The 26,118-nt window shown below is 42.3% G+C and overlaps 1 protein-coding gene across 1 annotated transcript; it reads left to right on the forward strand.

Annotated features, from left to right (window-relative positions):
* The first annotated feature begins 1,136 nt into the window (after positions 1-1,136).
* Positions 1,137-25,215, forward strand: LMNB1 (lamin B1). Its single transcript, XM_053407853.1, has 11 exons — positions 1,137-1,554; positions 13,207-13,363; positions 14,788-14,913; positions 15,952-16,122; positions 18,240-18,365; positions 19,927-20,147; positions 20,846-21,071; positions 22,026-22,130; positions 22,831-22,950; positions 23,212-23,328; positions 24,533-25,215. Exons 1-11 carry the CDS (start codon positions 1,184-1,186, stop codon positions 24,572-24,574), a joined length of 1,782 nt encoding a protein of 593 aa, XP_053263828.1. The 5' UTR covers positions 1,137-1,183; the 3' UTR covers positions 24,575-25,215.
* Positions 25,216-26,118: the final 903 nt, after the last annotated feature.

Consider the following 26,118-nt stretch of genomic DNA (forward strand, 5'->3'; position numbering starts at 1 on the left):
GTCTGCCCAACGACAGGGCTGAGCCCGCCTGTTTGAAAACCTTGGCCTTCCCATCCCCGCATCTTGGACGCCACCCTGAGCCGGCCACCGCAGCCCCCTCGGTTCCCCTCAGGGTTTTCCCGCCGAAAGCCAACGGTCCGCGCGTTCAAACAGACCGAATGGAAGAGGATGCGTAACAGCGGCCAGGGGAAGTTTCATGCCGCTAGCCCTCACATATAACCGGGAAAGACAAGTGCGTGTGCGAGGGGAAAGAAAAACAACACAGCGGCTCCTTCCAAGCGCTCCAGAGCCCGAGAAACAAGCAGCCCGCCCGCTCCTTTCCTTCGCCGCCTCCTCCACAAGAGATGGCGGAGAGCGAGGGAGAGAAGAAAGGAACGTCGGCGGCCTAACCGCGCACGCGCACTTGGGGGGTTCAGGCCCAGCGAGCTGTGGGTGGGTCGGTGTGTTTGTGTGTAAGAGAGAGAGAGAGCGCGCGCGCGCCGCTGCCTCGCCGGCAGTTGCGGGTTTTGAATTTAGCGTCTAGACCTCGGCGAAGAGCCCCGCTCGGCGCCCTATTGGTTGAGCGCGGGTCACGTGCGGTGGGGGCATAGGCGAGCGGAGGAGGAGGAGGAGGAAGGGAAGAGAGGGAGGGCCGGCGCTCGAGCGCGCGACGGCCATATTGGTTCGGAGCAGAGCCCGCCTGTTTTGTGTGTTCGGCCCGGGGAGGAGCGGCCGGAGGCGGGATACGCGAGGCTGGCCGGGCGGGCGGCTCCGCTCCTTGCAGCAGCGCCGGGTCCCAGCTGAGCAGGAGCCGCTTCTCCTCGCTCCCTTTCTTTATTTGCTTGGAACATCCATTTCGCCTCAGCGAAGCACCTGCAGAGCCGCCTTCGTTTCTTTTCGCTCCTCCTCTTTCCACCCCTCTTCTCCCTTTTTTCCCGCTCGCTCGCTTCCTCACCCTCGCGGGTTATTATCTTTATTCATTCATTTCCATCCTCGGTTCGTTCCTTTTCGCGCTTAACTTTTCCCTCTCCTCGCTGCTCGTTTGGCAATTTGCTTTTAGTATTCCTGTGGTGATTTTTTTTAACCTTTGCATTGCCAAGTTCTCCGCTTTTGAACCCCCTTCGGGCTCTTTTTTCCTCCTGCCTCCCCCTCTCCCCCCTTTGAGCTTCCTCCCCCCCCTTTCCCCGCGCGTTTTTTGCGCGCCATGGCGGCGGCGGTGGCGGCCATGGCCTCGACGCCGTCGGGGCAGCGCTCGCGGGGCAGCGCGGCGAGCACCCCTCTGAGCCCCACGCGCATCAGCCGCCTGCAAGAGAAGGAAGAGCTGCGGGAGCTGAACGACCGCCTGGCCGTCTACATCGACAAGGTGCGCAGCCTGGAGATCGAGAACAGCGCGCTCCACCTCCAGGTCACCGAGCGAGAGGAGGTGCGCGGCCGGGAGCTCACCGGCCTCAAGTCCCTCTACGAAGCCGAGCTCGCCGATGCCCGGAGAGCCTTGGACGACACGGCCCGCGAAAGGGCCAAACTGCAGATCGAGCTGGGCAAGATCCGCAACGAGCACGACCAGCTCCTGGGCAAGTAAGTGGACGACAAGGAGACGGAGGCCCCCTCGAATCTATCTTCCTTTCTTGGCTTCAATAAGAGTTCATAGGAGCCAATTCCTAGGGCTAGCCCCCTCCCCCCATCAATAAAATATGTGAGAGGGCCTGCCCCCCCTCCCCAAAGCTGATGGGCATTCAAATGTTGCGCGTGCACAGCATCATGTGATTGTGTGAGGCGGGGCTTCCCCCCCCCCCAATATTTCACTCCATTTGGCACTCGGTGTTCCAAACTCCCATTGTTCTGGGCGCGTTTTGCGTGCTGTTTCTGAGCCCTGGGCACAGCACTGCGCCTTAGATTTCCGATTAAAATTGCAGAGTGGAAGGAAAAGAGGAGCTTTTCCTGCCTCCCCACTGCCACCGGAGAAGAGACCCTCTTAAGGATATTAGGGGGGGTGGGCTAAACCAGCTGAAAAATGAACATAATATTTTAGCTGCCGTTCATTCATTTTCAGCACTGTATTCTTGTTATAGAAAGCATGTGCCCAGACATTCCCGTTGTTGCGCCTGTAACCTCGTTTTAAGGTGCCGTTTAGCTCCTAGCTTTCATATCCCACTTTCTAACACTGGCTGGCACCCTTGATGGGGTCATCAGGCCAGGAGCATGTGGCCTCTCTTGGTCCCCAAGAAGCTCCCTTCTCACATTGCACCACATGACTGAGGCTGACTGCCTGCTGGGGAGACCAGGGTCTGGGTCTTACTCCGCTGCTTGCATGTTGACGTCATAGACCCTCTTCCATTTCCTGCCTCCAACCCCACCCTGTCCCTTGGAATCTCCACACCATACTTCCTCATGCCTTCTCTACTCCTGCTTGGGGTGGCCACCTTAGATTTGCGTGCCTCCAAAGCAGTTAATATAGGTCAGCGTGGAACTGCTCCATGAAGCTCGTTTCATAAGAGGGTTTGATAACTTCCCCTCACTTTCATGTTTGGGGAGATACCATGTCAGAAGTTAGAATCATGCTATCTACGTAGAGATTTTGGTGTGAGAGAACTCTTTATTCATGTGTTTCCCTCGGCAACACTTTTCATCCTGTTTTATAGAGGTGCGCATGATGTTCAGTTCCTCCTTTCTGGTTCCTTCTGTTAATTTATTTGTATTTCTGTCCATGCATGTTCTCTATGCTCTATTTGTAAAGGTGAGCAGTAAAGTAAGAGCATGTTTTGTAATCTTCACTTTAAAACAAGGCAAAGCTTGAGCTAACAACAGATTCAAAATCCACATTTTACTCCATTGAGAGATGAGAATCAGGCATGGTTTGAGAGCGTGTTATTGTCTCCTCCCCTTTCCTCCCATTCATTTCTCGAGTAGTGAGCATATTAGTCTGACTCCTCTAGCTGCTGCCATGTGCTATAGCTAGTGTGGTAATATTTGAATGAATGAAAAAGAGGGCTGGGAGGTTTCTTCTTAAGAGCAGTTTCCGGCCTAACTGACAGTATGAGGTGTATGACACTGGGGTGGGCCATGTTTTCATCATCATTTCATATGTTCAGAATTGATCTAAATACACGGGTTATTAAGATGTGATACTTATTTACAAAGTTGTCAACTTACACAATTTGGCTAACTTTTTAAATAGCTTATCTAAAGTGGTAGTCCACTTTAGAGCTAAAATAGGAGGGGAAGTTTTTCTGTGTTTGCTTTTGTTGATTTTAGAAAAAAAAAACGACGAGATATATTGCAACAAGATAGGTACTTATTTTAAATGCAGTTCTTGAAAGAGAAGCACTTAATATGAATTTTTTCCTATTTTGATAAGAGCATTCCTGGTCAAGCATTAACAATACATGTGAGAATTGAAATCACTCCTGTTTATGTTCATGTTTACATTTTTGAGCTTTGCAGAGCTGCCTGCCTAAAGAAATGTGTGTAACTTTGGGAGAAGGCAGATAGCTCCTTTTCTCCAGTGCTCAGTGAATAATTTGGTTCATAACTCCATGGAACCTTTTCCATTTTGTATGCTTTCTAGTATTGGGTATGTTCCTTTTGCTGGCTGGCCTCGCTTCTTTGGAATGAGCAGGTGCTTGCTTGCACTGATAAGCTTGATTCATACACCTCCAGAGCTCTGCAAAGGAATGCTTTCAGGGGTGCTATTAAAATTTTCCTTTAACAGTTGTGTGCTGTCAGTTTGCTGTTGCTGTTGCTTTGCCTTTTTATTTTTTGTTAATGGCATCCAAAATTTGTTTCTTAGGAAGCTTCTACTTGTGCTATTCCATGGTTTTTTTAAACCATTTTCAAATGTGGTGTGTGGCCATATACTTGGGGTGAGAACACAATGAGACTTTTCTCCCTGTAGACCTCTGCCCCCCACTTATTCTGAAACAGAATGGGTGTAGTGGAGGGGGAGCGGAAAGGAGCTAGAAGTCCTGTTGCCTGCCATTTTTCCTGTTCTCTGATTCCCCCTCCCAAGCTCTGCATTTCTTTCTTTGTTGGCAGTGTACTGTTGCAATCGTTTAAGTGAAATTGTGTAAGATGTATTTAATTATATGTTCTAAAAGCTTTTTAAAATTTATTTAGGACAATTTTGTATTTAAGACAATTTTGGATACCTTGAAAAAATGGTTCAGGTGTTGCAGTTTTTGTAGTATATTTCACAGTGAAAAACTATGCCAAGTAATCATCTTTTGCTCACTTATCATCAAAGTTGGCCAACTTCTGTATTCTTATGGCAGTACTCCTGGAATTACAACTCTGAGGGGGCAGTAAACTACAGTTCCAGAATTCTTTGAGGAAAAGAATGTGCTGCAAATGTGCCTCTCCAGTGGCCTAGGAGAAGTAGAATGTTTTTCCCTGGTGCCTAACGATATGTAATGAAGGCACCAGGCAATGTTAGAAACTGGGATAGAAAAGCTAGGAGCCAAATGGCTTCTGGGATCTGGCTTGTGGGCACCAAAACAGAATGTCTAGTTGCGGGCGGGGGGGGGGTCGGCAACAATTTTTATTTATTATTTTGATAAGCATGAACTAATATGCAATTCACATAAGTGACACATTGTTAATACCACATTTTTAGCAGAAATTGTTAATACGTGTTTAATTTGGTGTTTACAATAAAAATATTGGTACCATGCTTTAGTTTTCAAAACACACTACAGTGGTACCTCGGGTTACATACGTTTCAGGTTACATACACTTCAGGTTACAGACTCCGCTAACCCAGAAATAGTGCTTCAGGTTAAGAACTTTGCTTCAGGATGAGAACAGCAGGAGGCCCCCATTAGCTAAAGTGGTGCTTCAGGTTAAGAACAGTTTCAGGTTAAGAACGGACCTCTGGAACGAATTAAGTACTTAACCCAAGGTACTATTGTACTCTTTATTGTGACACTCCTTAACATATTGTCTATCCTTAACGTATACTTCAAGGCTCCATACATTTCAGTAATCCTTGAGTGTCAGCCGGGGGGGGGGGGAATGGCACCCAGACTTTTTGAGGTGCTCACAAATGGAGAATCTTTAGGTGCAAAATGCTCCTGACACCCTTCTAATTTTGAACTCTGGTGCCAGGGGAGCCTCCCTGTGGAGATCATCCCACAAACAGGGAGCCACTGCAGAAAAGGCCCTTTCTCATGTTGCTACTCGCCAGGTGTCTTGTGGAGGGAGCAAAGAAGTGCCTCAGATGATGATTGGAACTCCTTGCGGTCTCTTTCTGTTTTTAATGCTCTGAATAATTTGGTGTCATCAGAAAACCTGGTCAAACCTGGTCAATTCACTGCTCACCCCAACTGCATATTTTAAAAAATATATATAAAGTACAGTGGACGCTCAGGTTGCGAATGTGATCCGTGCGGGATGCACGTTCGCAACCTGCAGTGTTCGCAACCTGTGTCTGTGCACATGTGGGTTGCGATTCGGTGCTTCTGCGCATGCATGACCCCCGAAACCCGGAAGTAACCCGTTCCGGTACCATAACCCGAAAAAAGCGGTTCATAACCCGAAGAAACGCAACCTGAAGGGGCTGTAACCCGAGGTATGACTACTGGTTCCAATACAGATTCTTGAGGGACCCACTTCTTACATCCTGTCCATTTAAGCCTACACTCTGCTTCTTGTTCTTTAAACAGTTACTGCTCCATAAGAGGTTCTGTCCTCTTATCCCATGTGTTAAGATCACATTGGTAAGGGACCCGATAGTAAAAGCTTTTTGAAAGTACCATGTATGCAATGTCTATTGGATCATCCCTGTCCACATATTTAAAGTGGATAAAATTGCTGCAGTGGTTGCATCTTACCTGCTGACTGATCCCTGATCTAAAAGCTTCTTCAAGAAGAAAGTTATGTTCATTTTGCTGTTATGCTTATGGCGTCCTTCTTTGCGTCTGCTTGCATGCTTTTCTTGATTCAACTTGCACGTTTGAACTGCTAACTGGTTTTTTAATGCTATAAATTAGAGTTCAAAGCTTTGTTGCCACCATATTCAAAGCTCTGTTTTACTAATTGTGCCTTCTCAGCAACATTTGCTGTGGTATAATTTGTGGTGGGCAAGTTTTAAAGCTTGGGAAAAGCTACTTCTAAACATGAGTAATAGTCTCAGATAACAGCCTTCTGGTTTTGTGAGGTGTATTAGTATATATAAATATTTGGGAGGAAGAATAATGTGTCTAGCTGCTGCAGCTTAGGGATTTTGTCTTGCAGTGAGGAAAAGAAGGTGATGCTATCATTCTTGTAGAGCCAGGTATGTATCTTTTTGTGTTAGGAGATACGTTGCACATCCATCAATCCATATGTGGTGGTAATGGAGTCATGAAGGATAGATTTGTAGAACCATCTATCTGTACACACAAAAACACACACTCGTTAATTTTTTGCTGGGCACTTTCAAATTGACTAGAGTGCTTGAGATAAAATTATGTTTTCATATGTTGGCAGTAGAATAGGAGAATCCACAATAGTTGGTTGGAGTTACGGTGTTCTGCTTTTGTGAAGACCATTGCTTGTGGCTTGGTGGTGGTTCTTAAATCTTGAGGCCATCTTTACTGAGTTTCTGTTGCCTTGCTCTTTTCATAATTAGGTTTCTATGTAGCAGTAACTTCTAGGGTTTTGTATAGCTGGGCTAAATTGTAAGGGTGAAATTAAGTGTGGGAATTATGCATGTGAAATGGCTTTTAATCCAGCAGAAGTGTCTGCTAATTAAAGAGATTTTTTATTACTTCTCAGTCCACTGCATTCTCTCCAATAATGTTCTAGATGGTTTTGGGGGACCCTCCTGTGGTAAGTGGCATATAGAGGAGGGATAAAGAGGGAATCAGCAAAAATGCCTCCTCTTTCCTTAAGTTAGCAGATGCCTCTGCTGGATTTTGCCCTAAAAACTGTTACTTGAAAAAGCAGTGGATGGGTCCAAAAATGATTGCAGGAGGATGAACTCATTCATTCCTTCTGTCTTGAGATAGAGCTCAATACAGGAGAGACATGTTCTATTGCAGCTGGGGCAGATGAAGGTGTCTGGTTTCACTGCTACAGATGCGTCATGACATCTCTCTGTGCCCCTCTAGCGGTCATTTCTTCTCTGGTCACTGCTGTGGATACATGACCTGACTGTGTGTCTCCAGGCACTTCATCATTTGTCAGTCAATTCCAAATTGAGTAGCTTTGTTAAATCTGTAGCAGAATGAAGTTGAGAAGTATTGTGCTTAACTGTTGCCCCTTTTCTTGTTGCTTCTGTTTCTAAATTACATTTATTCGTTTTTAAAAAACCGGGAAAATAAACTAGTGCTGTGCATGTGTTCGCTTGTCATAATTAGCTCTGAAGCATCTTATAGTAGAAATATGTGGTTTTCTGCCTAGTGAGTGAATAGTGTAACTCTTGATATGGATTCTATTTCTCTGGGAACTCCAGCTTACCACTGAAAAGCTGGATTTTCAAATTGCTAGAATAATTATGGTGAATGGGATACTTTGAGATCAAAGTAAATGTACATCTTTTGAAGGGACAGGAATTTCTGTGCAGACTACCCTCATAAAGCAAAGCAGTTTATCTGTTCCAAGCCCATGTGGGTTATTTAGATGTCATGTTCTAATTAATTGGATAGTGGTTGAGTTATTGTATTCCTACCTCAAAAACGAGTTGAAACCTTTTGGGGGGGGGCAAAGGTTTTGAGCTAGAAGCAAATTTTGTGTGATTTAGAAGTAGGGCTTGGATTAAAGTACATCTGTGGTAACTCCTGTTTGAGCTTGTGAAATGTGCACTTACACGTAAGTATAATAATTAAGTATAATATAATCACTGGTTCCTTTGTTACTTCTTATATTAGCTTATATTAATAGCCAGATAAAATGCAGAAATCTGTGATTCCTAATCTTGGATGGTGTGTTTTGACACATCTCTTAAGGTTGTATTCAACTTTAAGTAGCAGGTTGGCTTTCTGGAAGCTAAGAAGGGAAAAACCAATATTATAGAGAGCTGCTTTCTCCATTAATGTTAAGAACAATCTTGTTCTGGGTGGAATACTTAACTTCTGCTGTTACAATGAGTAACAACCCAGTGAGAAAGACCCTTGTAAGAGATATTACTGTATACAGGTGAGCACCCTGGAGAACCATAGTGGCTTGCGAGAAAGCCCACCTGAGATCCCAAAGAGGACCTCTTCGGGCCCTGGGGAGGATCTCCTTGCAAGCTGGAGGGCAGCGGGGCTTTATTGAGCTGCTCAGCCTCACTGCCTAGCCTCAGACGTGTCCCCAGAACCCAAAGAAGATCCCAGCGTGAGCTGGAGGGGCAGCAGGGCTTGCTCAGCTGATGCACTGGGAAGCGGCTGCTGCTGCGCTACCCTGCACACAGTATTACAAACTGGGATAGAAAAGATAAGAGCCAAATGGCTACTGGGACCTGGGTTGTGGGTGCCAAAACAGAATGTCTAGTGGCCATGGGGGGGGGGGGTCGGCCACACTTTCTATTTATGATTTTGATAAGCATGAGCTAATACACAATTCACATAAGTGACACGTTTTTAATATCACATTTTTAGCAGAAATTGTTAATACGTGTTTAATTTGGTGTTTATACTAAAAATATTGGTATCATGCTTCAGTTTTCAAAACACACTACTCTTTATTGTTAAACTCCTCAACATATTGTCTATCCTTATTGTATACTTCAAGGCTTCAAAGCACATATAGTTCAGTAATCCTTTAGTGTAAGCCAGGTGCAAAAAATGGCACCCAGACTTTTTTGAGGTGCTTGCAAATGGAGAACCTTTAGGCGTGAAATGTGCCTGGCACCCTACTAATTTCGAACCCAGGCTGCACATCAGTTGTTAGGCAGTGAGGCTGAACAGTTCAACAAAGCCCCGCTGCCCCTCCAGTTCACGATGAGATCCTCTGGGGTGAATTTCCTTGCAAGCCAGGAGTGTGCTCCCTATTTCCGGATACCCGGCACCACGCATGTGTGCAGTCACATACAAATAGATCACATGTAAATGGGAGTTGCCTGCATACATATAGCAGTAAATAGGATGGATTTGTCTCCTTGGTAAGTGTACTGCCTATTACCCTTGTGCATTCTACTGTAGGAAACAGAAACCTAGCTGCTTGTTAATTGTACCTCAGCTTTGCTTCATTCCTTGTGCTGCTACTGCATGATTTTGAATATGGTCAAAATAAGTTTGACAGGGTTGGAAAAGTGAAATGGATATGTGAAGTTCTGTGGTATAATACTTAATGCTTGTTAGTAAATCTCAAATCAGATGCTTGTAAAATCTGTATTGGGTGGCATTACCTGAAACCAAATACATCAGTTTCAAATTGCTTGCAAGATTGTGAAATCTTGCCTAAGAGTAAATTGTAAAGCATAGTACTTTTGCCATCTAAATATTATTGTGGAAAACTAGACTTCATATCAGTAACAGGGGCTTCTGTAATCTTCAGACTTTGTGTCTTAATTTTCCTCATATTATTTAAATGTGATGAAAAGTAACTTTTAAAACAGTTAAATAAATTAGAACACAATTTAAAAAGAATATACTGCATGTAGTGCCAATTTCACATTAATCAATACAGTAGTGTTTGAAAGTTTTGTGGTGAATAAGTGTATAGACTATATTTTGGAACTACTAGGTTGAGGATTGCCACAAGAGAAACTCTTAAGCACACAGCTGCAGACGTGAAAGGTTGTACAGTATCTATTAGCTGTCAATCATTTAGCTTGCATAGTAAGATTGCCAGCAGCTAAGAGGAACAGAATCTTGTACAATTTTTTTTTCTGTTACTATCATCCAGTTCCAGGAACAGAAAATTTCTTTTAAGGAAATAACGTTTTTTTCATTCTTACTTTCCTGCTTCCTTTTTAAAAAAAGGCATATTTATGAAAATGCATTGAAAATCTACATCCCTATGGGCCTGTTATTAAGACAATGACTTGATTGATTCAGCAAGTGTTAAGTATAGTTCAGCTGGTGCACAGGGCAACTGTTCAGAGGGTAAACATAGTTGAAACAGCTGTCCCAAGGCCATATTGCTGTGTTAAAGTATGGACCTCAATAGGAGAGTTAGTATAATCTGATTTAAATGAATGTTTCTCCCTCAGTTGCAATTCAGACTATTATCCAAATCATCCCTTTTGCACATGGCCGTTGTACTGTTGGCACAATGATTATTTTCAGTGTTTGAATCCTTGTGCTTATGAAATCAGACTATAGGTAGATGAAGCTCTTGTCTGTCATTTACTCTGATTCAGCATACAACTACTATAATTGTAAGCTTTTCAGTGATTTGCCAAATGTGCCATATGGTTACGGCAAAGTAAGGCAGCTGGGTCACTTCAAGTATTTACTGAAAACTGTCCAATTTGTCATGTGCTGGCCCCACGTGTTTGGTGTAACACAGTACTCTTAAATCAAGAGTTTTTGAACTTTCATGAATTTAATATGTCTCAGATACTCCTTGGCATACCCCCCCGCCCCCAAATAGGGCATGGATGTAGAGTGGCATTCTTTTCAAGATAAGATAGGGTGCACACTATCTGAGCTTTCTAGAAACAGAGAATTTACCAGCTGGGTGACTGGGTCTCTGCCATGAGTGTCTATTTTGTATTGTTTTGATTTAAATACATCTGCTGTTTTTGTGTGTTTAACTGTGTTTTTGCTGGTTTTATTGTACATCATCTTGAGCTGATGGTGTAAATAGCCATTGATAACTAAGGACAATAATAATGCAGAGAGAAAAAGCTAGTCAATATTATTCTCTTAAGGTCATTGATGCTGAATATTACAGCCTGTAAATAAGGTACTATACGTTTTTAAAGGCTGTGCTTGAAATCTTAAAACTAAGTTACTTTTCACTGTATTTTTTTTTACTGCCTTATCACTTTTTAAAAGCATATATGGGGTAGGGGTGGGGAACAAACTTAGGTTCCCAGGAAAGAGAGAACAAATCACCATCTACATTACAGTAATTGACTGTTTTTTGAATTGGGTGCCAAATTTAAAAAAGCAGTGAATTATACCACCAGCAGCAAAGGAAGACTCAAGAGTGCCCTTCGAATGCACTCCTGATGCTTGGTGATTAATTTGCCCCACAGGATTACCTGTGCTGCGCCTGATGCCAGGTGATAACAGGTGGGCATAGTTCAAGCCAAATCATGTCATGGTCCCAATGGGGAGGCCTGGCAGACCTAACCCTAATTAGGCTCCAGACTGGAGGTTTCCTAGTACCGAACAGTGGCTCGGTAGCATGTGTGAACCTAGCACCCCTACTGGTTTGTTTGGCCAGCAGCTGCCTGCTTCCTTTACATTCAGTCTAGCCCATTGAATTGCAAGCCCTAGCTGTGGTGAAATGGCTGTAGTGGCCCTGAAGCTCATGTTTTGTGAATAGTGTTGTGGCAAAGGGTTTGAGACTACTTGCATTTTTACCTAGGAGACTCAGAAACTGCCCTTTACTAAGCCAGACCATCTTGCTCAGTATTCTGGAAACCCATAAAGGTAATAGTAAGTAAAAGAAAAGAAACTCAGTTTTGCCCAAGAGGTAAACCAGGCTCCTGGTAAAAACGAATAAATGTGTGCGTTCTTAGTATGTTCCACCTTTTGTTATCTCTTCCGGGTCAGACTAATCTGTTCCTGAGCTATTGTATTTGGAAACCGCCTTCCTTGCTGAGAATGGAATTTCTGTTTCTTCCCTGTAGCCCGGACTCATCTTGGTGACAGTATGGAGAACAATGGATATTCCAGTTATGGGGTATGGCACCCCACAATAAGGAACTGCATTATAACATTACACAGCTTTGATAGCTTTAGCTGTGAAGTAGTTTATAAATAAACAAATACATAAAAGCCACAGTTGTACAACACTTAAGCAAATAAGCAAATGCTTGGAAAAGTGCTTGTTACATATAGAAACTCTCTAGTATGCTCTCATTAAGACGAGGATTTAATAAGCTGGCTCCCTATGAAACTTATGAAGGCCCACCTCAGTGTTTGCATTGGGAAGAATTGTGGGTTTTTTTGGTTTCTGCTGCAGGCCTGCCCACCAACTTACGTACTGTTGGGGTAGCTTCCCTTCTGGGGCCTGAAGGACCTCAAATCAAATCACTCTTCATCTAAGTTTTCTACCCAAGAGCTCTATAGATGTTGTGATTGTGTAGGACCAAAGAATGTGCAGCAAGGAGAGAGAAAATTATAGGTCATATCCAACCAAGTTTTACTCAGCGTAGACCCATTAAATTTATTCCAGTGGCTGTGAGTGGAGTTTTAGTAACGAGTAGCTGCTTGCCTTTCCCCCATGACTAGGAAAAGCAGAGTAGATTGTACAAATTTGTTCTGCTTATGTATTTTATTCGGCTCACAGAACTGCTTTCCCTGGCACATAATTTGGATTGTACCAAATTCAAAGTTTTTTGAAGATATGCTTTGGGCTTTTACTTTTTACAGTGCTAGTATCCCAGCTGCACAATAACAGTTTTATGATGGTGCTAAAAGCAGTTGAGTGTGCTGAATAACTTGAACTTCAGGTTCTACAGTCATTCAGCAAGTTAATATTGCACTTTGGTTTTTCTCTATAAAATAGAGGCTATACTTAATCTTAGCATCTCTGCAATCTTATTCTTCACTGTTTTGGCATAGAGTGCTTGCGTTGCAAAAATAGCTAAGTGTTTTTGATTGGTTTATATACAGCCAGCAAAATCTTAATCGCTTATGAAAATCTAGCTATGTACTATGATGAAATATTAGTTTAGTGTTACACTGGTACCTCGGGTTAAGAATTTAATTCGTTCTGGAGGTCCGTTCTTAACCTGAAACTGTTCTTAACCTGAAGCACCACTTTAGCTGTTGGGGCCTCCCGCTGCTGCCGCACCGTCGCTGCACAATTTCTTTTCTCATCCTGAAGCAAAGTTCTTAACCCGAGATACTATTTCTGGGTTAGCGAAGTCTGTAACCCAAGGTACCACTGTACTAGTTCTTCACTAGAAAGGATTGCACAGAATAAGGCTTTTATCTTCACATGGCTTATATATTAAGAACTGTAAGATGAAGTAAATTACATCTCACTAGAGTTTCAGTCTTTTAGCAGATTTTCCATTCCCCACAAACCAGTGGAATCCAACTATAGTCATACAGCTCTTTTTAAGTTTCAGATTGCATTGAAGAAAATATCTGAGGCACCCTATTGAACTTCGCTTTCCTGTTTTTTAATTATTGTTGTTTTTAGCTATGCAAAAAAAGAATCTGATCTAAATGGAGCAATGCTTAAGCTTCGAGAGTTTGAAGCTGCTCTGAATGCTAAAGAAGCTGCACTTGCCACAGCACTTGGTGACAAGAAAAGCCTGGAGGTGGACCTTGAAGATTTAAAAGATCAGATTGCTCAGGTAAATATATAAGTTACTACACAGTGTGCTTCAGGCCAGCTTGGAATAAGCAGCAACAGCATCTTACAAATGTGGCTACAGCTCGTTGAGCTCGTTAATAATGCTCACTATTTTAATTAAAACAAAACTGGTGAGTGTGTTGAGAAATTACAGGGTGGGATCTGCACACCAGAGCAGATTTTGGGGCGAACAGGAGGCTACAATGGGTGGGAAAGGAAGGTGAAGTCTGTTGTGCAACCTGAAGTCTATTGCACTTGTGACACCATAGGAAGCAACTTAGTTTCTCATAATAGCCTAGTTTGGATGTAATGATAATGGTTACTGTAATGTACAGTAGTCTAGATCTCATGCACTCGCACCTCAGCTGTTTTGGTGCAGCCAGGAGGCAATCAAAACCTTTAACTTTTGATTTAAGTCAACTACAGTTTAGCATTGAGATCAGACTGTAAGTTAGTTAATCCTAACTATGGTTATTTGAAGCAGATCCGTTTTCCTAAACTATGGGTTGAAATTTACTTGTTTTGGCCAATCATTGCTAAGACCAGTATTTGACACTAGCCAGGTGCCAGGCGCATTTTGCAGCTAGCTTTTACCACTTGCGACCATGTGAAGATTTTTGGGTGCCAGGATGGCATCTGGCATATCCACCATCTGGGGATCATTGAATGGACTGTTTTCACACACTAAGACCCCATCTTGTAGAATTCTATTAGTTATATGTTATCTGCACAATCAGAATGAATTTCTGGAACCAAATTACTTTTTCTGTGCACCCTGAGCAGGGACAGTCACCATTAAGAAAAAGAGGTTGGAATAGGCCAGTATATATGTGGACTGCTGCTGAATCAAGTGACTTTTCTTCTTTAAGTTTTCAATGCTCTTGACCTAGCCCAGAGTCGTCATCTGAACTAGCCATATGTTTAACTGATAATCACAGTCAGTCCATTTGAACAATAAGGCTATAGAGCTGTCTTGCCCCAAAATGGCAACTAGACATTCCATTTTGGTGAGTGTAATCTTGGTTTAAGGGGAGCTATTTGATGCCTAGTTTATATATGCATTTTTCACACTGGCTAAGACTAACTCTGGCTTGTCTGGGTTCACTTACCTAATGTTAGTTTTGAACTGAAGCAAAAACCTCCCAGCTCTTTATGCCAGGCAAAGGGGTGCAGTGTGTAAGCTCCAAGACTTCCCGTTGCTTGTTCCCATGATGATAAACCAAACAACAGTATGTGAGACATTGTGGATCAGTAAATGAGCAGTACTTAATGAAGAGTGAACTTAATTTCAGTGCATCAAATGTGCTTTATTCTATAATTAGCCAGCTTTATGAAAACTTTGCCAGATGGCACTTAGTTTTTACTTGTGATAATTATTTTATGCTGGAATTGTGTTTTTGCTAATTTCTAATTATTTCTTTTAAGCTTGAAGCCGCTTTAGCTGCTGCTAAGAAGCAGCTCGTGGATGAAACTTTACTGAAAGTGGATCTTGAAAATCGCTGTCAAAGTTTGATTGAAGACCTGGAGTTCCGAAAAAATATTTATGAAGAGGTAATATAGTTCAGGGTCTAAGGTAATGTTATGCAGTGACAAGCCAGTGTGCACCCTGGCTTCAAATCAGGTCTCTGTGTCTGCCTCCAAGTAGTGATAGATGGATCAGTCTATTTCTGATCTGTGTCAATTTTGCACATGTGTGTATCCCAAAGTCTGTCCTGTTACAGCACTAAACTTCGATTTTAAAAACAACAACACAAATTGGTGTTTTGATTTGAACTTAAATTTAGATGTGTGCTATGTCTCAATGTATGTATTTCTAAAGGTGATTTATCCTAAAATACATGTTTTATGCATTTTGGTAAAAAAATTGAGTAGAGAACTATCGTAACATTTGGGAAAGCATGCTGTCCGAAGGATTATTGTGTTTTGATCCATGTATAAGTATGGGAAGTGAGTATAAGGTCAGTTGTTTATAAAAGCAAACCAAATACATTTCTCCATCTTTACTTCAGACTCTCCAAGACTGTGGGTTTCTTGTGCTTGTATCCCTGTCTGTCTCAGCGTTGCTTCCAGTCAGTGAAGGAGGAGATATACCCTCCTTTTTCTATACCTGAAGCTTCTCCAGCTATTTCCTGTGCCAGCCCATTGCCCTAGCTTACATGGCGAAAGGGGGTGCTGAAGAGACATGGCCAGGACTGTTTACTTAACAGAAGAACTGGTTTGACCCTTTTAGCAATATTCTCAGATCCAGTCATACAAATAAAGAACCGTAAGACTGGAAGCTATCCCAAGAAGATACCCATTCTAATCCCCAAGCTCATAACAGTAATATATTGCAGCACATTTAGTAAGAAGATTTGGAGGGGGGGGCATCCTCGTAAAAGTGGCATATCCAAAAAAATATATTTGGAGTATTTCTCTTAAAAGCTGAGCCCCAAGAAACCTATTTAAGCGAGACTTTCCTTCTTATCAGTACACAAAGCAATTGCAATCTAGCTGGAAAGCCAGTGGGATCATACTTTAATATGCCATCCTTGCTTTTCTTTGCTTAGTGAAATTGTGTTATTGAAAAGTAATGTTATTCCTCCTTAGGAAATCAATGAGACAAGAAGAAAGCATGAGACCCGTCTTGTTGAGGTGGACTCCGGGCGTCGGATAGATTATGAGCACAAACTTGCTCAGGCGCTTCAAGAAATGAGAGAGCAGCATGATGTGCAAGTGAAAATGTATAAGGAGGAGCTTGAAGAGACATACCATGCCAAAGTATTAATATTTACTCTTGCATATAATAAAATCCTGATAGTTGTGTTACAAAAACTTTGTCTGAATAATTGAAATAGAAACTGTTTATGGGTGTGAGCTTAAATTTCACTTCTTCTAGAGATTGATAGGTAGTAATGGGTTAAACACCAACATTCAAAATAGAAATTTCCTTTAACGTGAATGCTTCTTTTAAAAACAGCTTATTTTGAACTAGTGTAGCTGTAGTGAATAAAACTCAACACAATTTTTTTTAATCTGGGCAAAGAAGCAAAGTGGAATATATATTCAGGTCAAGAAGGGTGCATGTTAACATTTCAGAAAAGCTTTGCTAATGTTAAAGATGAGTTATTGTAGACAATTGGAATGATTGAAGAGCAGGGTGTTTTCTTATAGTCAACCTGGGGCTGCAGGCTTCCCTGTGTCGTACTTGACTGATCTAGTACAGAAACCACTTGCTTAAGAAAAGGTAGTGTGGGTTCGCACCATTTAAGTGCTATCCAATCAGTGCAGCCAAAGTTACTGCTAGGCCTCCATATATGGCCAACATTCCAGGCTATCCCATTTCCTTGTCTTGTGCATCCTACTTATTTGCAGTTGAGCAGGAAGGGCCTTTGCTATGCACCTAAAGACTCCTGCTCGCATTTGTAGATTTACTTCTATGGAGATCCTGAAGGTCTTAACATGGTGAATACAGTGGTACCTCTGGTTGCAAATGGGATCCGTTCCGGAGGCCCGTTCGCAACATAAGCAGAACGCAACCCGTGTCTGTGCGGGTCACGATTCACCGCTTCTGCGCATGCACGTGACGGCATTTTGAGCGTCTGCGCGTGCACGATCAGCGAAACCCGGAAGTAACCCTTTCTGGTACTTCCGGGTCGCCGCAAGATGCAACCTGAAAATGCACAACCTGAAGCAAACGTAACATGAGGTATGGCTAGTTGCTTTTCCAAGATGGAGTCATTTGGCAGTCAAATGAATTTCCTGCTTACTGTGTTTCTCTCCTTCATATGTAGCCTTAAAACTTAGCTAGCCCCAGAAGGCCTTATTAAGATACTCTCTGTTAATCTTTGTACTGTCTTGTGAAGCTGAACTTCATTACATTGGAAAACTTGCAACTGTAGTATAGCTGATGTGGATGGTTTTCTTTTACAAGCATTAAGCAACAACACCATTACCTTCAATTAAATTGAGTTCACTTGTAGCTACTGTATTTTTCGCCCTATAGGACGGACTTTTTCCCCTCCAAAAATGAAGGGGAAATCTGTGTGCGTCCTATGGGGTGAATACAGGCTTTCGCTGAAGCTTGGAGAGCGAGAGGGGTTGGTGCACACCGACCCCTCTCGCTCTCCAGGCTTCAGGAAGCTATCAGCAAGCCTGGGGAGCTCGCGGGAGTTCCCGCAGGGCTCTCTAGGCTGCGGATAGCAGCCTGCCGCCCGGCACGCAGGGCGCCCTGAAGCAGAGCACCCCACGCGCTGGGCAGACACCCGCAGCCTGCTGCACGGAGCGTGGGGCGCCCTAAAGCAGAGCGCGCCGGGCAGACATCGGCCAGCCCCACAAGCTCGGGGGACAGCGGGGAGGCGCAGCGCCGCCATACAGCTGTTCCCCGACCTGGTTTGGTTTCCCCGACCTGGTTTTGGGGGGGAAATAAAGGGAAAAAAATAGGTGTGTCCTATGGGACTAAAAATACGGTATATGACTCTGAACAGTTTTGGATCACTGTTGAAAGTTATTGAGGAGCCATTCTATAAGTTCAGAAGGTCACTTTGATGGTTTTTCTAGTAAATCCTTGCATTCCTTTGAACATTATTTGCTATCTTAGTTCCTTTGCTTATTAAATGCTTCCATATTTAGTTGATAAAAGAGTTGAGGAAATGGCATGTGGCCTAAGGGGAAAATAAGGATAAAAGAATCTGAATACTTTTTGTGGTTGTCCCGGAGAAATATTACATATGTTCTTAGCTGTCAGATTTTCAGAAAAGCCTGCATGACAGGTTTCCTGTATTACACGCAATGTGTGCCTTACTTAATGTTGTTGCAGATATTTTAAAGTACAAGCACTTGCTTCTCTATTTGTTGGCAGACCAAATGTGAAGTGTGTTCTGCTTGTTTCCCTGCAGCTTGAGAACGCCAGACTCTCTTCTGAAATGTCTAGCTCTGCAGCCAACACTGTCAGAGAAGAACTTATGGAAAGTCGCATGCGCATTGACAGCCTCTCTTCCCAACTGGCTAATTTGCAGAAAGAGGTAAGGGATTCCACAATCCTGTCTTTATCACCTTAGTAGCTGGTAAGTACTTCTCAGATATTTTATACATTACATTACAAGTAGTTTAGTGGTTTTCCGGGCTACTGTTGTGTGTGTTGTACTTTAATCTTTTTATTCTTTTTTAAAAAAATCCTGCGTTTGAAATAGACTGGGCCAATTTGTTGTCCATTTTTGGGTCAATTCCACCTTTTGTTCCCCTCTTGATTTATGAAACTGTTACTATCCTTCAGTCTGACTCCATTGTATTGATTACCAAAAATGAACAAGTGCTTCTTTTTAGACAAGAGGAATTCATTGTGTGTTTGTGCTGTAATTCTGCTGGAGCATAAAATTCAGTTTCCTGAGATTCTTAGCTTTCATTTCTAATTTTTAAATAATAAACTGTGTTTTTGACCCTTACGTTTATGAAGATTTGCTGGAATGTTTGTAGGGAATACCCAAATTTTGGGTGACTTTGTTTGCCAACTAAAAACTTGTCGCTAGGACATGCCCAAAGGAGTGGGGACTTCTCCCTGACCTTATGCTGCATCTTTGAAACATAGCACTTCAGGAGCAAACAGAAACTCCTCTATTGTTCCTCTCAAACTTGCCACTGGGGAGGGGTGGATTTGTTTGTTTTTGCCTGTCAGTTGGTGCTGCAGCCCCTCAAGGTTTGGAGTCAGTGAGGGGAGGTCAAGGATGGTTTGGGATCTTGTCTTGTATCCAGTAAATACAGAGGTAAAACAAATGGCAGGCTTTCATCCCCCCACCCCATAGCTTTGGTCCCAGGAAGAAGCCTTCGGCTCAATCTCACTCAGCAGAGCCTGGTTGATTTCTCTTACCATGTCAGGATAGGAAGGTAAAATTGATAAACAGTAGCGAAATGTAGTGATACCTCAGAAGATTGGAGGGGCCCAAACATTATTTGCAGTGTCTTGGGTAGGTCTTCAGGGTCCTCCATAGCCCCTTCTTATAACTAGTAAAATAAAAATGGTCCTTCATAGCTCCCTCTTATAACTAGTAAAACCCAGACATTTATGCAAGCTTGCTTAATTTACAGAACTATATGGGTTGCAAAATTTAGATTATTTTGGTTCACTTTCCATTTTCTGTTCAGTGTGCACAACATCACTGATTATCATCAGCTGCATCTTAATGCCATTCTCTTTCTTAAGCCATGCCCTTGCCCTTTTCGTAATATGCTAGCAAATGAGAAAATATAAGAAGTGCTACAGCTTGTCTGTGTTCCAGTAATGAGCCAGTTCTGCAATTGTTCAGTGACTTGCTAGATTTATTCTTGCCCAACATAGGAAGTGTGTGTATGTGTGTGTTCTGTTTGTGCTTTTTTTCCAAAACAGATTCACAACCATAGACATCAGCTTTGTCACTTTAAAATATGAAGCAATAGACACAATAACTTGCACAACAGGCAATTTGTATTAAAAACAGGAATGTAACACTTGCATGGCTCTTCATATTCATTCTATGTCTTTGAATATTGGCTTTTAGAAATTAAAATTCCTGAAGTTGGTGCCTCTGCATTTTTTATTTTATTTTTTAGTCTAGAGAATGGCTAGAAAGGATGCAAGAACTGGAGGATATCCTGGCTAAAGAAAGAGATAACTTTCGCAGGGCACTGTCTGATAAAGAGAGAGAGATGGCAGAGATAAGAGACCAAATGCAACAGCAGTTGAGTGATTATGAACAACTCCTTGATGTAAAATTGGCGCTTGACATGGAGATCAGTGCATACAGAAAGCTCTTGGAAGGTGAAGAAGAAAGGTAAGAAATAGTTGTCATTTTACAGGAGAATGGAAGTTATCCTAAAGATTATGTACTCCAACTACCTGCCCAATTATTCCAGGCACATACAGTCCATGTTTAAAAAGGGGAAGGGATATTGGCTACATGTGAAGAGCAAAATGTTTTGACAATTAGAGATGAATGATGGAAAGAGCTTCTCAGTCAAGTGTAAAACTTTTTTCCAGTCGCTGAATGTGAACACTAATATCTCTCCAGGTATATAATGTCTTATGAAATAGAAGGCAATTAAATTAGGGTTTATAGGTATATCCAGCCAAACTACTCCTCTTACGCTTGGTGTTTTGCAAGGTAAATATTTTCTCTTGAAGTTTTAATGGTTGATTTAAATGTTGCTCTTCACCCTGGGCACTCCCAATTGAAATAGTATAATAATAATTTTAAAAGAAAACTTAATCCCTCATTCCCAGGCCAACCCTATCCTTGAAAACCCTTAGTCCCAGCCCTGGTTCTTCCCACCCACTCTAAATGGTGGGGAAATAATCCAAAATGCACATACTTGCTTGAAATCCAACCTTGCAGGTAATTAATATACTCAAAGTAATTATCAAAGTTCACAAAACATGTTACTAATCCATGCTGCCTGAGAAGGAGAGAGATGAAAGCACACTTGAAAAGTGTGTGTTGATGGGTTTCTTTTTTCTCCCCCCCTTCCACAGATTGAAACTTACTCCCAGCCCATCTTCTCGTGTGACAGTCTCTCGGGCATCATCCAGCCGCAGTGTGCGCACAACCAGGGGAAAGAGGAAGAGGGTTGATGTTGAGGAATCTGAGGCCAGTAGTAGCGTTAGCATCTCTCATTCAGCTTCCGCTACTGGAAATATCTGCATTGAGGAAATAGATGTAGACGGGAAGTTTATCCGCTTGAAAAACACTTCTGAGCAGGTATGGAAACCTGAATAATCAGATGAGGTGGTTAAAATGTAGATGACAGTTCCCTGGATGACCAGAGAAAGAAGCAGCAGCAACAAATAAATGTTCTCCTGTGACTGATGAGAGTGGATCAAGAGTGTAAAACTTGGTCTTACAAGATGTGTCCCAGGTGAAACAATAAGGGTTGCATAGTGATCGAGTTGATAGAAAGGGTTAGATGGCATATCTATTTCACCATCCTCCCTGTGTTTTGAATGGCTTAATGTTCAAGTGTATATAATGACTTATATGGTAAGCCAGCTACTTGGAAGTTCCAGGGATAGTGCCTAAAGCCAAAATCATATCTAGTTAAAAGAAACTGGGTGCCATGGCAGGTGGAATTGCCAAAGCCCTCCCCCTCCAAATGCCTCCCTTCTTTCCGCCCCATTTTTAATTAATATTTTTGCCAAGCTGAATGTGCACATGTTAAACGCATATAATTTGCAAGTGCACTGTAGTGACATCCTATACATTGATATTCAGAAGTACGCCCCATTGAATTCAGCAGGACTTCCTCCCAGGTAACCATATATAGTCGAAGTGGGGTACCTCTGGCATGTGGTCTTAATCATGCCCACCAGAGCATTTTGTCCCAAGCCATGCGCACCTGTCCTACATTTGACATATATGATGGGCTGGGGGGGGGGAGGTAAAAACCTTACTAACTGAAAGGGATGCCTGCAGGAACTGGCAGTTGGCAAAACCCTTTTCAATGTGCTGTGCAAGATCACAGGGATTTCTGAAGACCCCTGCAGGCAAAAAAGGTGATGTCAGGTGATTGACAGGTGGGCAGCCTGTCTGTGTCAAACTTTGCTCATAAGGGGTCGGGTGGGGATAAAAACAACCTGGTTTATAAGACTGCAGTCTTAATGTTCAGAAATAAGTACATAATGGCTTGACATGAAAACATCACCTGCTTTTGTTTAGGACCAACCAATGGGAGGTTGGGAGATGATAAGGAAAATAGGAGACTCTTCTGTCACTTACAAATATACCTCAAGATATGTGCTGAAGGCAGGCCAGACTGTTACAGTAAGTGAAACCTACTTTTTGAGATATCAAAATGTAACGGGATTAGCGTGTTGGAAATGTCCTTGGGGTCTAAACTTGGGTTCTTTGGTAATTGCCGCTACTGCTCCAATCTAGGTGTATTTCATTTTCTGTTAAGGACTCTCAGTGGCTTCCTAAAGAGTTGCAAACTTATTGTTTACACACAGTGATCCTAGTAAATTCATCTCTTGAAAACCCTTTGGTGGAATAATAGGAAAATGGTGGTAGAATATTTATCTGGTTGGAACAGAATGAGCTTTTAACCTTTTCCCTGTGCCAGTCTCGATATTTTTCTCTCAGACTTGGGCTGTTTCTTCTACTGCCAGGCTTTCTGGTGCTGAGCCTGGTTAGAAGTAAAAGGTGGAGATGGGTGGCTGTGGGTCCTGGGTCTGTTTTGGAAGGGCATGACTCCACCCTGCAGATATCTACATTATCTACAGATATTGCAAATGGGGTGCAACTTGTATGGTACTCTATAAATCGCTTTTTATAAAGTTCAGCTAAGAAAATTTAACTTATTACAAATGCAGTTATTATGGATCAATCCCTTTAAGCTGAATGTATTTGTCTAGGTCTTCCGCCATTTATTTGCTTCCAGAACTATTGCTATAGATAGAGCTTGCATAATTCTTTTCTGGAAGACGTATTTTAATCCTGATTGCCGTAACTTTCCCTTTCCCAGATATGGGCTGCTAATGCTGGAGTAACAGCCAGTCCTCCTTCTGACCTCATCTGGAAGAACCAAAACTCTTGGGGCACTGGCAAAGATGTGAAAGTTGTGCTGAAAAACTCTCAGGGAGAGGTAATGTTGGAAACCTGGCTAACCTATGCTCATCACAAACTAATTTGTATAGTGAGAATAGCCCCCAAAGTGGAACAGAACTGTACTTTTTGATTGGATATATAGTGTACTGGTACATGCCACTAGTACAGTCTGTGTCAGATTCTAGATTGACAACAGTCATACTAATATCCAGCAAATGGTCACTAAAAAATGCCAGATAGCTTAACATTACCTTAATGTTGCAGGCATTGAATAACTGAACAGCTGCATTTGTTACAGGAAGTTGCTCAGAGAAGCACCGTCTTCAAGACAACTTTACTTGAAGTTGAAGAGGTGGAGGAAGTAGATGAAGAACCAGCTGAAGCTGTAGAAGAAGAGGATCTATTCCACCAGCAGGTATCTTATAACTTACTTGCACTGGTATGCTTTCGAACTGCTAGGTTGGCAGGAGCTGGGACAGAGCAACAGGAGCTCACCGCTGTCATGTGGATTTGAACTGCCGACCTTCCGATTGGCAATCCCAAGAGACTCAGTGGTTTAGACCACAGCGCCACCCGCTCCCTGCAACTTAAATAGTGATATGGAAAATAAACCTATTTCCGTAGTTACCTTGGCAGGAGAACAATCCAGGTAATTGTTTTTAAAAAATCAAAATATTGGTATTTGAAAGAATTCTGCAACTCTTTCATATTGCCACAGTGAAGTAAAGTTATGTCCATAGTAACCTTCTGTGTATATAAAGGTCTTAAGATGTAGCAATTTTAGTGGCTACTATGAAGTAAGCATTATGTGAGTCCCAAGCAGAGCCCAAAGGTGGGGAAATTAGCCCTCCAGATGTTATTGGGCCAACTTCCATCAGCCCCAGCCAGGATGACTTAATGGTCAGGGATGATGGGAGTTGTAGTCCAACAGCAACAGGAGGACCATGGGTTCCCTATGCCTAACATAGGCTCTCATTGGTAATTTGAGAATCTCGGCTGCAGAGACACTGATGTGCTAGAGAACATGTGGGCCAACTCTGGCTAAAAGGGCTGAAACTAAATTGTATTGCTCATCACAGCTTTAAACATGCATGGCTTGCATTGCACTAGATCAAAATCATGGCCTAGAGCTGTGGCAGGCAATATTATGTTTAACTCATTGTGCGGCCTACACTTTTATACCAAGCATTACATTTTGAAACTTGACTTTCCAATAAGGCACTATATTGTGGAAAGCAGTGGTTTTGGTTCCTCTCTGAGCAAGATCTCTTTGCTCATCAGCCATGAATTTAGAATGTACTGGTAGTTATCCTTTGCACATGAACTCCTGCTCAAGCCCTTCAAAGGTTTCCATCCCTGAACATTGCTCATGCTGGCAGGGACTGATGGGAGTGAACAATATCTGAAGAAAGTACATGTTCTCCACCCCTGGCTCAAAGTGTTTCCTGCTTGATAAAACATGTGCCCATGAATTTGTCCACAAACAGTTCCCATGACAAAAAGCTCAGTGAAGAAGGCAGACGGTTAAAAACAGTTCATCAAACTACAATTATTGAAAGATACTTAAAATGTCCCTACTTTAACCTTAATTAAAGCTGTCTTTCCTCTCTTTGAAACAGGGAGACCCACGAACAGCCAACAAAAGCTGTGCAATCATGTAAACTCGTCATCTGTTTATCCTCAGTTATGTTAATCCCTTCCTGCAGAGGAGAACCTGCTTGGAAGCACAATATTTTTGTATTTCCTTTTGTGAATTTTAAAGCTGTGTCTGGCCTTAATTTCATTTGTCACAGAGATGGAGCTTTTTGTAAGTGAAACCCATATATATAGCTTTTTGAAATGTGAAATATTGACACTGAATAATGTACTGTTTTTCAAAAACAGCCCTCATTTTTATGCTGGTCCTTTTCTAATATCTTCATTTAAGAATAATAAACTACTGTGTGGGGGGGTTGTTAGTTAGATTAGCCATCTACTCTTTGTCCTTTTACATTATTAGATTTTTTTTTTTGAAGGGGAAGTAAAGGGGCACTCAACAAAACCTTTTGTACTGAAAACTTTTGTATTTTAGCTATCAGGTTATACAAGTTTTACTTGGAACATTTGTAAAGAACATTATCCAACAATTGCATCATAAATAGAAGGATGAAGGATTCAATAAAATTCGTTTGCTAGTTTTGCTTCACTTAGAAACTTTACCACAAATCAGGCTTATGATAATGTGTTAGGTGTGTTTTTTAAATTCTAGTGTAACCTGCATACCTTTTCATGTCAAATTAACAAATAAAAGTTACCTTAAGAAGGGACTTGTATTTTTTTTGGCGGGGGGGTGGTGGTACTCTTTTCCTTTAGAAATGAAATGTTGAACCATCAGATTTGTTGGTGAAAGAAACTGTCTTTAATGACTGGTGTACCGTTTGTGCTTAGACCAATTCTTTTTAGCTATGTACTTGTCTTTATTTTTATTAAACATTTATTCAAAAGTTACAATACAGCTTTGTCCACTGCCATAATATCACAGAATGATCACTCCTGTCCTCAATCCCAATTGTACTTGCCTTCAACATTTTACAATATGCTTGTCACTTACACCTTTAAAACATCAACCAGCTTTCAGTAACCACAACAAAATACTGCTTAGATTTTTCTTGGGGTGTTTGTGTGTTTGGAGTTTCACCACCTGATCTTGTACCCAGCCTAGAACAGGTTTTCAAGATGGGGAGCAGTCTTCCTGCTTTTGTCAAGCGACTTGTAGACTGGATGCTTCTGAGGTGCATTTCCCCACACTTTTCTCCAAGGCAAGGAGGTGCCTTGCACCCCGCCTGGAGCATATTTGGGAGACCATCCCTCTGCTTTGCAAACCGTCCAATTTTATTCAAGGTCCGAGAGATCCCTTGCTCCTCCCTGCTCTTCCAAGGCATGAGAACCTCAATGTCTTTCTCCCTTTAGCCTGTTTTCTAAAGGGAAGCAAGAATTGACCTGTAGACCAGGGATTCCTCACCCCTGTAAAGGGCCACCCGCATTTGATATTTAGAAGAAATTATTCTTTCATGCTAATAAAACACTCATAGAAAAGTTTGATATGTGAAGTAGGTAAAGGAGTGTTTTAGTCCTTTACCCAATCTTACACTGCCTGCATCTACCATGTCTCAACCAGACTAGAGATTCCGTGCTTACAGCTGGGTCAGCAAGCATCTCAGAACCA

The sequence above is a fragment of the Podarcis raffonei genome, chromosome 11 (genome assembly GCF_027172205.1).
Source record: "Podarcis raffonei isolate rPodRaf1 chromosome 11, rPodRaf1.pri, whole genome shotgun sequence".
Classification (NCBI taxonomy): Eukaryota; Metazoa; Chordata; class Lepidosauria; order Squamata; family Lacertidae; genus Podarcis; species Podarcis raffonei.